This window comes from Barbatula barbatula (genome assembly GCF_947034865.1).
Source record: "Barbatula barbatula genome assembly, chromosome: 16".
NCBI classification, from domain to species: Eukaryota; Metazoa; Chordata; class Actinopteri; order Cypriniformes; family Nemacheilidae; genus Barbatula; species Barbatula barbatula.
In genome coordinates, this window is record NC_136779.1 from 21,373,270 (window position 1) to 21,388,378 (window position 15,109).

At 40.2% G+C, this 15,109-nt stretch overlaps 1 protein-coding gene across 1 annotated transcript; it reads left to right on the plus strand.

Moving 5' to 3' along the window:
• Positions 1-17: 17 nt before the first annotated feature.
• Positions 18-11,809, plus strand: kif22 (kinesin family member 22). Its single transcript, XM_079477307.1, has 13 exons — positions 18-293; positions 442-637; positions 1,869-1,996; positions 2,304-2,458; positions 2,570-2,779; positions 2,934-3,327; positions 3,423-3,543; positions 4,038-4,158; positions 4,959-5,124; positions 8,629-8,711; positions 10,282-10,488; positions 10,591-10,650; positions 11,411-11,809. Exons 2-13 carry the CDS (start codon positions 444-446, stop codon positions 11,438-11,440), a joined length of 1,869 nt encoding a protein of 622 aa, XP_079333433.1. The 5' UTR covers positions 18-293; positions 442-443; the 3' UTR covers positions 11,441-11,809.
• The last annotated feature ends 3,300 nt before the right edge of the window (positions 11,810-15,109 follow it).

The following is a 15,109-nucleotide window of genomic DNA, read 5'->3' on the forward strand; positions in this document are numbered from 1 at the left end:
ATAACACCCGTCCTGCCGAAGTGTGGCAGTGCGACGCTCGTGTTCTCAGCCGTTAACCCACAAAGAAGACGAGCGGGGTCACGTGGTCCCAGCGGCCGCTCCGATTCGTTGAAACGAGTAAAAGGAGGCGGGCCATTGTTTTTTGAAAGTAACCGTGCTCAGACGACAGGCGCCATTGTTGCGAACCTCACAGGGATGCGGGGATTTAATCTAAAGTTTTATTATCAAAGTACCTCACGTTAGTGTCCACTAGATAAAGTTCACACTGGAGAAGCGGCTGCGCGAGTCGACAGGTGAGTGTTTTGAAAAGTGAACGTCAGCGTCATGCACGTATGATGAAGATCCGTGTAAAGGGACTAAAGTGTCTCGTGTTCTGCTGTATGACGTTTTCGCTTTATTGTATTAATTGATGGATGAATGATCGTCTGCGTGTTGGTTCAGCTATGGCGCAGCGGGTTGCAGTGAGTGAAGCTGCTGCTGGTTCTAAACGGACCTCCAGAGTTCGTGTGGCGGTTCGCCTGAGACCCTACATGGACAAACAGGACGAGAAGGGAGAGGGTCCGTGTGTCAGGGGTCTGGGCCCACAGAAGCTGGAGATCATCAATTGGAGGAACGCCACCGAGACCCTTCAGTATCAGTGAGTTGTGTCAGATGTGTTTAAGGTCTTTCTTCCTCTCACGGGTGTATAGTATGTTCACAGGGGCCGGTTGCATAAACTACTAAAACTAGTCTCTTACAAGTTAAGTTAGTCCTCCATTAACCTCTTTAAGTTGATTGGTCTTAAATAATTGGTAGGTGTAGAAACACTACAAGACTTTTGGTAATAAATCTGTTCAGATTTCTTGTAGTGTGTTCCAGCCATTAGCTGTTAGGTTTATGCATCTGGTCTCATTGCAGTGCATCCAGTGATCTGCTGATATATAATACATCTGTTGTAAACGGACCTACATTTCTTAATCCCACCGCCTCAGATCACTTTTTTTAGAATGTTCGGGGTCATTGTTTATTTAAAGATCGCAATCGAGATACCTACATGTTGTTGTAAAATTGTATACCGATAATGACTCTTAGGTGAAGCACTAATGAGGATATTTTGAGATGTCTCTTGGTTTTGTGTCCATACAATGGAAGTCAATGTGGTTCAGTGTCGTTTGATAATCAACATTCTTCAAAATATCTTGTTTGTGGTCTGCAGAAGAGAGTCATATACCAGTTTGGAATGATTTGAGGAAGAAGAAACGCTGAAATATTATTTCTTTTTCACAGTAAGCCAAGCCCCCTAAAGAGAAACGTCGCGCCAAAAATGACGCTTTTGTCCAAAGCGACTTTTACAAATGAGGATTCTCTTTTAAATGTATTTGTTCTGATGAACGCAGAGAAAGATATTTGCACGAATGCTTTGGTTACCAAATAGATCTTGGCCACCATTGACTCCCAATAGTGGGAAAAAATACTATATCAATTGTTTTGCGCTGTTGAACAGAATAGACACAATTTTGAAGAATGTAGGACAGCAAACAGTTTAGTTTTTTTTTCTACCATGGGGGGCAAGATCTGTCTGATTATACACATTTTTCCAAATATCTTCGTGTTCGTCAAAACAAAGACACTCGAAGGCGAGTAAATGACACAATTTTCATTCTTGGGGTGAAGGGGGCCTTTTAACAACACAGCTTTAAAATGCTTCTAGTTATTCCATTTACGTGTCATAAAGACACGGCTGCATAAATGTTATGATTATCTTGGTAAAAAATATTCTTCCAAGCAGTGTAGTTCTTCAGATATAATTCCATGAGGTGGCTTTGAAATGTGACTTAACCAATCATAATCAAAGAGCAGAACTATGTTTAATAGCTGTTTTTTTGTAGGTTTGATGCATTTCATGGTGAGCAGTCGAGTCAGCAGGAGGTGTTTGTGTCTTCAGTAAAACCTATCCTCCCCCACATCCTCAATGGTCAGAATGCTAGTGTGTTTGCCTACGGACCCACAGGTGCAGGTATGACCGTGATGCCTCCGCTTTGGACTGTTCTGTCATCCACGTGTTTTGCTTAATTTGCATTTTAAAGGAGCAGTTGACCCAACAATGACCGTTCCCTCATAATTTATTCAACACTATGCTAGTTTAAAGACCTTTATAAATCAATTTGTTCAATTTTTTTTGCTTTAAGTAGTTTGGCCCCAGGTTGGGTAGCGTGATTGCCTTTTTACTTATTCTTTAGGAAACACATCGTGATAAAAATGCACAGCTGTTCTCTTTGAATAAACTGGTCTATATGTAAAATAAATTCCATTCCTCCGTACAGGAAAGACTCACACGATGCTCGGCGGTCAAGAGCAGCCAGGAATTATTCCCAGAGCTGTCAAGGAGGTCTTCAATCTGGTGGCAGGGCAGGAAAAAGAGAAGCACTCCTGGCAATACTCTGTTGGGATGTCCTACTTGGAGATCTACAACGAAAAGGTATTTGAATTCTTGTTTTGGTCGAGTTCATCTTACACGTCTGGGTTTTCAAACGTTGCATTATTATTGCGGAATAACTTTTTTTTCTACCGGATATTGTGTATCTTGTAGGTGCTGGACCTGTTGTCCCCTGGTTCCCAGGATCTGCCCATCCGTGAAGACAAGGATAGAAACATCCTGATTCCTGGGCTAACGCACACCAACCTGTCATCTTTCTCCGACTTTGACAGACATTTCATTCCCGCGAGTCTGAACCGCACCACAGCCTCCACTAAACTCAACCAGCGCTCCAGCCGCAGTCACGCCGTCCTCCTCATAAAGGTTTAAATTCTCCATTAACGCTTTTATGTAGCTGGCGCTCAAATAAATTCTCCAGTATAAAGCCTGGGTTTAACTTGATTTGCTGGTTTAAGAGATGCATCAAGGTTGAAATGAAATGCATGTATATTTTCTGTACTCGTCTCTTTGGTCTCAGGTAGTGAAGTCCCAGCCTGGGCCGCCGCACAGACAGCAGACAGGAAAGCTGTATCTGGTTGACCTGGCTGGCTCGGAGGACAATCGCCGCACAGGGAACCAAGGCATTCGTCTGAAAGAAAGCGGAGCCATCAACCTGTCCCTGTTTACCCTTAGTAAAGTGGTGGATGCTCTGAACGCTGGGGTCGGGGGACGCGTGCCCTACAGAGACAGTAAACTCACCCGTCTACTGCAGGACTCTCTTGGTGGCTCCGCCCATTCGGTCATGATCACGAACATCGCGCCCGAGTACAGCTATTACTTCGACACCTTCTCCGCTTTGAACTTTGCTGCTAAGTCCAAACAGATCGTCAATCGGCCCTTTGTCAGGGAAACTGTATTGGCTCCTGCTATTGGTGAGACACGTGCCTGAATGTAGACGCCCATTGGCAGTGAGGTGGAAGATTTAGGATTTGTTTTTGGTTTTAGATAGTAACAGATTTTTTTGTAGTTCCTGGAAAGAGAGTCCGAGATGAACAGGAGGCTGGAGGTTCAGGGGAGCCTCAGAATAAGAGGTCTAAAGAGAGGAAGAAAGACGAGCAGCCCACGTCTCCAGCCACACAACCTCAAAGGTAAGATGGGATGTCCTCCAGCGGGTTTACACGTGAGCACTTTCACAGGTCTTGGTCTCGTGCAGTAGGCCATGATTAAGAAGCTGGTGCTTATAGGAAATGTTTCTCTCTTGCGAAAACCTCGAGGCTCATTGTGCCCCCCTGGTCATTGAAAGGGAGGACATTTTTAGTCGAATCTCTCAATATTGACTGTTAGCAGTCATATGTAGGTTTTTCTCACAAAAACATATCAATAAAAATAAAAACATAAAAAACAATTCAAAATAATCATATAATCATAAAGATAATTGTGAACTAACTTACACAAAGCATAATCTTAACATAGGAGTGAGTTTTTGTTTATTGCATTCACCGCTGATGTGTCTGGCTATGTGTGAGTGCATAATGTCATAGTTTAAATAAAATAAAAATAATGTTGTGCATTGAGTGGCGTTGTCTTGTTGATGATCACTAATTTGAATTAAAGTGAATAATTGCAAATGTGCTTGTGTCAGTTCACCAGATTCCTCTGTTCTGGAAAGACTTCTGGCCTTGGAGAAGATGATGATGGGTTCAGCAGAGAGAGAGAGACTCAGTCTGCTCAAAACTGTGGCCAAGTCTCGTAAAGAGATTCAGGTATACATCTCACAAAGCTGAGCTGTTGGGTTCAAAGAAATGTCAGTTTGACATCAGTTGACCTGTAATGTAAACATATGTGCAGTTTTATGTTTCAAAAAGAGATGCAGGTGTTAAATTGGTCACTCCGTCGTGCCCCAGTATAAACCTGAAGTTTAAGTTACAATTTACCTTTTTTGTCAGTGTATACGCGTGCATCTCGGAAAAGCGGCTCTATATGCAACGCTGTAACCCAATTTTCAGTCGCACATTTACTGCAGAAACGATGAACACATTAATGGGTCATCTCAATCATTCTGAATGTTGTATAAAGTTTTGATAGAAAGTACTGGAAATACACAGGGCATACATCAAATTGTACGACCTTTGATGGACGTCAATAAATGATGATAAAATGTTAATAAATAGGGCACATGTCTATACAAAAAGATTTGATTCTTATCACGTGTAGCTTTGCTGGCATCCAGTATAAATTGATCAGAATTTAATTGTATTGGGCTCTCTCAACCTTTATCTTACAGTTTGTTAATAAGATTATAAGCTTTGCATACGCACCCCTCAAAATCCCCCACAGAGCCCCGGCACATCATAAATCCCCATTTAACCCCTGGTGTTAGAGATGCTGAAATTGCCGTTTGCAGTTTTAAAATGCATGTGTTGCTGACCTTAGAAATCGGATTGCAGAACTGAAATCTATCATTGATACCCAACCCTATTCAGCACAGATCTAGTGACGTTTTCTGGTTTTGATTGTGTAAAGACGTGCCTGAAGCGTGCAGTTGATTTTTTTCTCTCTGTAGATGTTGAAGGAGAAACAACAGGAGCTGGAGAACAAGGCCAACATGTTTAAGAAGACTGAAGTGAGTGAGAAGGGTCTCTTTAAAACAGATTTGCCCCCTCTGCACAGAAAACAGTCAACAGCGGCCAAACCTCGCAGACAGCAGGCCGTCGTCACGCCTCTGCAGGGTAACAATCTATTTCATTTATGCTTCGTGATACTTATATTGTACACATTTGAGAAAAGTGCTGTTAACCCATATGAAACATTTCACAACATCTGAATCAAAACATTGGACACTTCATTGTGATGCTCACAGTGTCTATTTATAGTCTGTATCAAAGTGACAATATTAACATGCGTTACAGCGCATACGTGCAGCCATGGACTGCCCTTTACTTCCGGCACACATTCACAAACAATACAGTGTCTGTAGATTATTTCTCAGAAAATGAGCATACAATTAAATTCAACAAATCTTTCATTTAATACAATTACTATACAATAAAATATCAATTAATATTAAAGGTGTCCTGAACTGGCCATTTTTTTCTTTTATACAGTTGTCTGAGGTCTAGTTATGAAGTTTGTGTGGTTTTTACATTTGAAAACACCAAAATCAATAAGTAGTATGATATTTTCTACCCGGGTTTTGAGGCCAGTTTGACAAACGTGCCGCATTGAAGACATGGAAGTAAACGCCCACTATGGTTGGATAGCAGTTTGCGTAGTAAACTTAGTTGGAGCCTTAGGACATACCTGGGGCCTGTACCATGAAGCTGGTTTAGGTGGCTAGCCAGCTATGTTTCAGTTTAGTTTGTCCCAACCCTGGGTTTTAGGTACCATGAGAGTAGCTCGGCTTTCTTCGGTGTTTGTTGCCATGGTATCTTACGCTGCACGGCTAACCTGCTCCTGGGCAGATTATGTTCTGGATTCAAGATCTCAGACTGAAGTTTGACCAATCAGCTGTGAGCACAGAAACATATAGGTGACGTAACTGACTCACAGTGCGTGTTAGAATGGCTAGTTATTTTTATACGGTTTATTAAAATAAAAATACTAATATAAAAATATATATTACAAATATAAAATCAAATATTGTTTACTATATAGGTCAAATCAGATTTTACAGATTTGCTGGCTTTCCCTTACACTCACATGAAATTCAATTTACTTACAACAAAAGTGGAATATAAATATCACATGTATTTGCATTGCATTTTTTACATTCTTGTCTGTGGTGCAGAACATCTAGAAACACTTTCAGTTTCACTGTATTAGGACCTTTTTCTTTGTCCTAAACCGTAGTTTTTATTAAGGCTTCAATGAAATGACTGACCCTGGTTAATGGCGCAAAGACTAGTCTATTAAAGGTAGAGGTTTATGCATTCTGTTGTAAAAGCAGGCCGTTTTATTGTGTTATTCTTATATTTTCTTCCGCTTCTCTGTGTTGCAGAACACACCGCTATTTTATAATTCTGATCTCCGTCTTCTTTCTGAAAAAAAAACCTAGTTTTTATTAGGGCTGTCAACTTTAGTCGTTTAGTCGACTAATCGGTCGATGCCGTCTTGGTCGACTGACATTCTCATTGGTCGACCAGTTGCCTATTTTTTTTAGCCTATGTTTCATCCCCAACTTTAAATACTTTAATTTCGGCTATTTAAAAAAAATCACTTAATTTTCAAAGAATTGTATTATTATTATAGTTTTATGTATTATTGATGTCTTTTCGTTGTTGTTTTATAAATGTTCTATGACGATTGTTTAATAACTGTTCAATCAAAATGCAAAACATCGCGTCTTTTTTTTTTTTTTTTTTTTTTTTTTTTTTTTTTTTTTAGTCGACTGATCGCTGCGCAGGACAGGACTTTGGTCGACTAAGCATTTCTTTGGTTGACTACAGCCCTAGTTTTTATCATATCAGACTAAAAGGAGACCAACATCCAACCAGTCCGCGTTATTTTTTGGGCAACTTGTTTGACATGAACCATCAGTACACTGTGCATTTATTGATTTGAAACACGTAAGATGTCAGAGTTTACAATGCAGAAGCGGTGCGTGTCATTTGCCTGTGAAATTAACCGTTTGTAGCTTTAACAAATTTGTACAGAAGTTCAGAAATATATGAGAATGAACTTTATTTGCACGCAGCTCCTCTCATGTGTACTCAGGAGGGAAATGATGAAGCAGATGTAAGGTTAACTGCTTCTGCTGCCTGAATGGATGTTTTTTTGTCCGCACGCAGGTTAAAATTGCAATATGCGGGAGCTTCAATGAACATTGTTGTAATATTTCTGTACCCATGCCTTACATAAAAAAGTTGCCCGCAAGGACACGGACCCCTTGTAGTTCCACCGAGGACCCCGCGGATCCTGTTTGCCCTACAGCACTACAGTAAATATGTGTACTATATAGTCTTTTAACTTGCGCATTAACGCAATCAGCAGTGTTTCTGAAACACTTCTCTCTTGCGTAGACAGCAGAAACATATCACTCCATGGCTGAAATTAATTTTTGTGTTCATGTTGTGGAAATCGCTTTATCCATTTATAATGCGATTGGTTTAGCCATGCTGACGTCACTCGTTCATGTGCACGCGCGCGCAAACTAATCTTAGCTTCAGGATCAAAGCTTGAGTTGACAAAGAAACTCCATGAGCTGCTTCATGGTACCAACAAAGCTTGATCACGTTGGTTTGGTTTTGTCAACCCAAAACTAATCCAACTACCCTGAGTTTGTTCAGCTACATTCATGGTACAGGCCCCAGGACATTTCCAGCGATCTCTAACAAAACAATAGTGACACAGGTTTCATTTTTGTCTCTCTGCAAATCTAGAGCTGGAACGTCTTTAAAAATAAAACGGCTCAGCCAATCAGAATCAAGGACCAGAACTGACCGAGTTCTCGTTATAAAATACCCCGATATATAATTTGCGGATCTGTGTAAATGCGGATTGTTTTGATAACGTTGTTGTGTGTACGTGAAACTTTTTTTCATCGTGTAAACGTGGCCTTAGACGCGCCGCGTTGTGCCACAACACCCTTAGCTGTTATAAAATGCACTGTAGCCCACTGCTTCTTTGGGCTTATTGCTTTATTAACCATGCATTCCTAATGTCGGAATCAGTGTTCTTCCACAACCAGGCACTGCACAATATTTTGCGATCTTTTTAACGGCATGTTCATATCTGGTTCAGCGCCACTTTTGTTACTTCTGTACTGTCATTCACGAACCAGTGGGCGGGACAAGAGAAGTAGTCGTTGATGCTCTTTGGTGGAGGGGGTGCATAGATCGCTGCAGTCCAGGCGCGAGGGTCCGATGAAGCTGTCTATCTTAGACATCCACCTATACAAAATTTCTCCTCTTAACACCAGTAGACGATTATTCTGAATGATATGTGCCGAGACCTATTCTGAACATTTAAATTCATATTTCTTAACTTTGAATCTTTTTAATTCGTATAATATCTATTAATTTTGAACATCAAACTGGTGATGTTGCTTAACATTGTCTTTATACGGAGCACAATTTCATTGCATTTTTCTGTCCTTTTTTGATTGACAGGATATATTAGTCAATAGTGTAAAAATTGCGTTTAAGCATTCGAAGCGATGTTTTCCTGAATGATGATTGTCTTTCTCTGTTTTCCTGAATGATGATTGTCTTTCTCTCTATCTCTCATACTCGCAGTTTCTCAGGTTCGGCCTCTACCGTGTGCAGTGTTGTGTAAACCTTCACAATCTCTGGAGAAGAAGAAACGTCCTCAAGCAGAGGTCCGTTTACATTTTCTTTCATATCATAAGAACTTCATTTTCATTAGAAATCCTTGATTAATCATTAACATTAGTGCATGGAAACCCATGTATACATTCCCACGATGTCTGTATTTCAATTTGTTTGGAGAACTCAATTTACCCGATATCAATATAGTGTAAGTCTAGACCGATCAAAAGGTGTCAAGTTTTTTTTCTAGCATTGCATTTCCAAAAGTGCTCTAAAACCATTTATTACCCCAATTAGCTAGTCTGTAATAAAAAAGTCGTTTACTTTTTACATCTCTCTCTGTTCTATTTTACCTTATGTTAATATCTGCAAAACTTTTTAATTTAAAAACAATTCACACAATAGCATGAAGTTTGTAAAGGGAGTTTTACTGTTTGACCGCAATGATACAGCACATAGTAATAATGTCTAATAAAACCTTTAACGTAAAAAACCCAAAAACTATTTCACAACTTTTCCAAGTGTTTTCCATACAGACTTATTGAGAATCGTTGCGAAATGATCAAAGAAATCCCTCGTTTCAATGGCCAATAGCTGTAGCTTAGCATCAGTGTAAACAACTGCTGGTTTACAGTGATGGGTGTCATGGAAAGCCTTCACGCAGCAATCTGCCATTAACAATCAGCTTTTGTCCTCATAATATACATTGAAAAATACCTGCAGAAGCTGTGCTGACTGATTATGGCTCTCTGATGTGGAGGGACACGACAGGATTAAAGTACTGTGCTAAAGCATTAGCCTTTAGCCGACAAACTAACAAAACAGCTGTAAATAACAAAAGTTTTGCGTGCTTGTGAAATATGAGTCATGTGTGCGAGTGCTCATTATATAACATTATATAAGACTGAAGGATCTGATGTTTTACTGGAGGAATACCGCGCTGTCTGCATGCAATGACGGTAGTGTTCTTTCACAAGAAATCCAATGTCACACAATGGGAAATATATTCACAGTTCTCTGATATATTACGTTTGTGGACTGAATATAATAACATCCATTTGCACTTTGTTCTATCGTATTACTGCTGCTAGAGCATATATAACTGTTTGGATATCGATGTGTTGTTTATTGCAGTCGTTGAACAAAAATACTCTTAATGATAGCACAAAATGTCAGAACACCGGCTTAACCTAAAACCTAGTGAGTTAACAACACAACCCTGTGTCAGATGCAAAAATGAACTTTACACCAGCTGTCACATTGCACATGAGTACCAATCAACACGTCTTTATTTATCGCCGTCATTTTTCATTTCAGGCTGATGCTGATATTTAATGGCAGATACGTGCCCATAATTTGGTGCATCCCCTCCCAAAATGACATAAATTCTATTTATATTGTTCTTCTAAACCTGTATGAAACATGGAACGAAATGTATTTGTGGCTTTCTAGTCATACACGTACTCGTACATAGTTTTTATTGTAAACAGTCACCTGATGAAAATACCTCGACTGCTATGATACTTGAAATCTTTTAAACCTCTTTTGCACACACTTGCTCTTGAATGATCCTGAGAGCTATTAGTATTTATATGTGACAAGCTGTGATGTTTCTTGTAGATCTGTGAGGGGAAGGAGAACGGAGGACAGGATGATGTAAACTGGGAGACGCGTCTGGATTCAGAGTTACTGGAGAAGTCCCGGAAGAAGATCCTGCAGACGCTCAACTCGGGCTCGCTGAAGGAGCTCAAGAGTCTGCAGCTCATAGGAGATAAGAAAGCCAAGCTGATCATGGGCTGGAGGGAGTTCAACGGAGACTTCACACAGGTAAAATATCATACACAGGCTGTCGGGATGGAGGAGTTACCTGTGAACGATGGTTCAGAAGATTCATAGATAACGTAAATGATTCGCTGTCCTTGTTCATAGGTGGAAGACCTGAAAAAGATTGAAGGCATCACAGCCAAACGCTTCTCGTCTTTCATAAAGGTTTGTTTTTCTGTTTTACATGGCTAGGGTTGTTTACTTGCATTAATGTTCTTGAGTGGAAAACAACTCATGAGAATGTTCCTGCAAGAGCTTGTTGCTTTTGTGTAGAAACCTGTCGACAGTATGAGTATTAGGGCTGTGCGATATTGAGGAAAAATGCTAAATAATGCGATATTCGATACTCTATACGATGTATATATTTTTTTATCAATTTAAATTCTATTAAAATATATTAAAGAAATTATATAACCAACATCTCACATTATTTTAAGAAAAATATATCACTACAACTTCTGAAAGTGAACAGCCATGTTTTACTGTTGAATTAAACAAATCATTCATTTTGTAAACAAACAAAAATAAGTAAAACAAATTTCGCTTTGACGCGGATTGATTGACTTGCATCATGCGCACGCATGCATATCCCGACTAACATCCACGTGCCAGATTGATGCTACACTAACTAAAACTTTGACCATACATAACTTTTCAAAGAATTACATTTATCGCAAACCATCACAATATGCATATTGCGGTATGCACGTGCACGATATTTCTATATATTGCACAGCCCTGATGAGTATGTATGAAAACTAATATATCTACTGTGTTTTGTAACACGTGTTTGGCATCAACAAGGTTTTCAGAGGTTCCTCTCACAAGCTCTTACAGCTCCTGACATGAATGTGACTGTAATTCTGTGTAACATCCTGTGAGGCTCACACAAATTCTGTCTCTTACTTTCTCTCTCTTCCTACAGGCCAATATTCTCAGCAGTTTGGGGAAGTGATGTGCGACGCTGTCAGACGAGGAGAGCTTGTACAGCGCTTGTTTTTATCACGCTTTATGTACATTGTTTTTAATTCCAACTTTCTGTTTATACTTTGCCTTTGTCTTTTACCTTTCCTGCAGACATATCTCTTGTAGTACCAAATCTCTTGTAGTATTTAACCTTAAAATGTTTTTATTGTGTGTAATTTGCTTTTTGTCATGTGGCACTTAATAAATGCCGTGATGACACACCAACATGCCTCATGTTTTTACATTGTGTAGTTGTATGAACTGGTATTTTTTACATCAGATTTTATTTCATGTGTGTTTTTGAGATCTGAAATAAAAAGATCGGATCTAATGCTTCTTTGATCTTATTTTGACCTTGCAGCTGCGCATCTGCTCTCATCTGTTTATTGGTAGATGATCTTTTAAGAAACCTGCCAGATTTGAGAGCCACAAATGCATCAATGAAATCCGAGTGTTGTGCTTTTTGTTTGTTTGCTTCAGGCGTTATTTACTTGACCTCGTGTATCCTATTGGTTCTTCATAATCAAACACGGGGGTTTGTCTTTACAATAGAAATCGGACAAGTTTAATCCAATCTTATTGTGAATTCTAAAGGTATAATGAAAGCTTCAAGGACATTTTCGCTTAACCCATATGCTCGATATTTGAGACCCGTGTTCCTGAATTTTATTGAGAACACCACCATAATGAATCATCAGATGTGTATTTAAACCATTAAAAATCCTTTGTTTGCGGCAGGATATAATGGTTGCCATCAGCCAGCTCACAATCCCACCAATAGAACCAACACATTACCAGCAGACCAATAGAATTCCCATTAAACCATCACATCCGTTCCCGTGACGCGATGTATTGTTTTTGTATCGGTGTCAGTGTTGTTTAGTTTTTGTCATCGAGCATCGTGTGATGTGTTTATATGAGCGCGCACTGCAGCATCACTCGCTTCTTTCTCCCGTTCCGATGTTTCTCTCCTCTGCGCGTGCAGCGCTTCATCATTCGCTCCGCGAGGCGGTCCGCTGCTCCCCGGGATCTCCGCACATCCCATAAACAACAGCGCTTCTTTTCTTTCATGCAAATATCGCGTTTATTATCGTCGTTACTGTTGTGCGGATGGACTGAGCGCGCACGGGGACGGTAAGTGTCATTCATAATAAACGTGTATTATATAGACGCAAGCGTCCTTTGTGTTGTCGGAAAGCGAGTCTCGTGAGCTTGAGAGGTAGAGAGGATACCTGTTCTGTCGCACCTTTATATATCAACACATCACGTTTATATTGATGCGCATCCTTTATAATATAAATGCATTGGGCTGGGACACATCTGCTTGAATGAATGCTCTTTTATTTTGGTCTTGTGTTTTTCTCTTTAGTTATTCATGCTATAACAATAGAAATGTGAGATTTTGTTATACTGGGAATTTGTTTTGTTTAATGGAAACTCTGATGGTCTGTGTGGGTCTCTGGTGTTGGGTTTTATAGATGTGACTGACAGGAATCAAATCCTAATGGAACAGACCTGGGACCCGTTTCAATAAGGAGGTTCAAGCAACACTGAGTTAAAATATGAACTCTGAGTTGATTTACTCAGATAACCGCTACTCTGAGTTTTCTGTTTCAGAACAGCTGGTTTCAATCAGTTCAATCCACTCTGAGTAAGTTCACTCTAGGTTACTCGTGTTCACCGCGGCTTTATAAAGCCATCATCAATTGAGCGAAGATAACATGATTCACCATGGCAACGCCACGTGACAAAAAGCGCTCCGTTTATTTCTCGCCAGTCGAATTGGAGGCACTATATATATATATATATATATATATATGTATATATAAACATATATACCTACGATTTTTTGTCATGTAGGTGCAATCCTTCTGCAATAAAAAGAACAAGGCAGCAGCTGAGAATAAAATATAAAAACATCCTTCAGTCCGGTGAGTTTAAATGCTCTTGCTAGTAGGATGCCTGACTGGGAAATGTTTGATATATTTAATAAACTGGCCTTGAAAGTTTTGAGTATATGAGAACCGAGCACTGTGGCTGTAGAAGACAAAAAACTGGCCATTCTTGCCCCTGCTCCAGCTATGTCTAATGGATGCCAGCTAGAGATGCTCTAGCGACAGATGCTCTAGCGACAGACGTAACAAGGACTGCGGTCGTTAGGCTCGTGGTTAGAGCGCCCGTCCCTCGTTCTGAACGACGGCAGTTCGAAGCCAGAACGGGGCGAGTGGGACCTTTTAAATGTGCACCCAATCACATTGGGAAATCCTAAAGGGTATTTGAATTATTAGAGTTGGCAGCAAGAGCACATTTATTTGATCAGCTTATTCAGAAAGACGTTCACCATTCACCTGCAATCTTATGAAACTCCTCTTTGATGGCTCTCACAGGAAACTTAACACACATGTATATAAAGTGCTTGAGGGCGATGCACACTTTTCTTACTCTGCATACAGTTGCCTTGCTAACGTGTTCTGCATCCCCGGTGTTATAAAGAAAGCTTCCATTAGTAAAGAAACGTAAAGCCATACAGAGAATCTGCTCAGATGTAAGAGCGCGGCCACGACGAGTGAGGTTTGTGATGTAAGGATGAAGCAGATTGTGAATATATTTAATGGACTGTAAAGAAAAACGGTCTCGCTCAAATAAAGAATCCTCCGGATATGATAAAACATCCAAACGTGGCTTCACCATATATTCTCTACCGACGTAAATGTAACTCTCTCTGAATGAATGCAGCTTCCTCGTCTACGGGTACTGAATAAACGGACATTTAATGTCTGTGTTATAAATTTGTGCGCGATTAAGGAAAACGATTGAAAAAACAAACGGCGAAGGCAATTTCAACAGCACTCGCGCTTCTAAAAGGGGCGGAGATTGTAACAAACCTCGGGTTAGTGGAATAAAACCTGCTCCTGACCAGGTTAGGTTCACAGAGTAGGTTACTATGGTTACTCACTCTAAGTATAAGATACCTTGATTTCTGAAACAGGCTTGACTTACCCCGCGGTCACGGGTTTGATATACCTCACGTTCTGAAACTGAAAACCCAGAGTATCCCGTTTTCTGGGGTTAACTAACACTGAGTTTGCACTTACCCTGCTTTCTGAAACGGGTCCCTGCACATAAATGATGTTAGTAATGGTTTTAAACAGCTGGTGGCTTCTGTATTGAAAACCATTAGAATTTCTGTTATTTTGCATCGAGTAGTGTGTAGGGTGATCGATGTCACCATATGTTCACATATAACCCGCGGAGAGTCCTTTTTGCTCGCATCCTTGAACGAATATGTGGAAAGCAATGTGAATTCATTCCCTCCTGTACATAAGCCGCCCGTCTGACTAATCGAGGTCAGTTTCATCACCCTTACGTAGGTTAAAACAAACATGTATGATAATAAACAAACAATTGGATTAAACGTACGAAAAAAATGATTCGGCATCACCGTTTCACCGAAAGGCCGCGAGATAAAGAACTCTGTGATGCTGAATTGTGAAGAATGTGATTGGCAGTCGGATGATGCAGATGTTTCTGGCCCCGGCTGGCGATGTGAGGATGCTGATGAGATTTAAAGCATAAATCTTGTTTACTTCTCTGTTTTAGCCACGCAGGAGACGTCTGAAAATCAACACCAGTCACCTTTGAACCGTCCGTTGTCTCT

Excerpts from the sequence above, each read along its gene's own strand:
- kif22 (XM_079477307.1), top strand. The coding sequence starts at position 444 with ATGGCGCAGCGGGTTGCAGTGAGTGAAGCTGCTGCTGGTTCTAAACGG. Across the intron at positions 3,328-3,422 it reads TGTATTGGCTCCTGCTATTG|TTCCTGGAAAGAGAGTCCGA; the intron begins GTGAGACACGTG and ends ATTTTTTTGTAG. Across the intron at positions 3,544-4,037 it reads CCAGCCACACAACCTCAAAG|TTCACCAGATTCCTCTGTTC; the intron begins GTAAGATGGGAT and ends TGCTTGTGTCAG.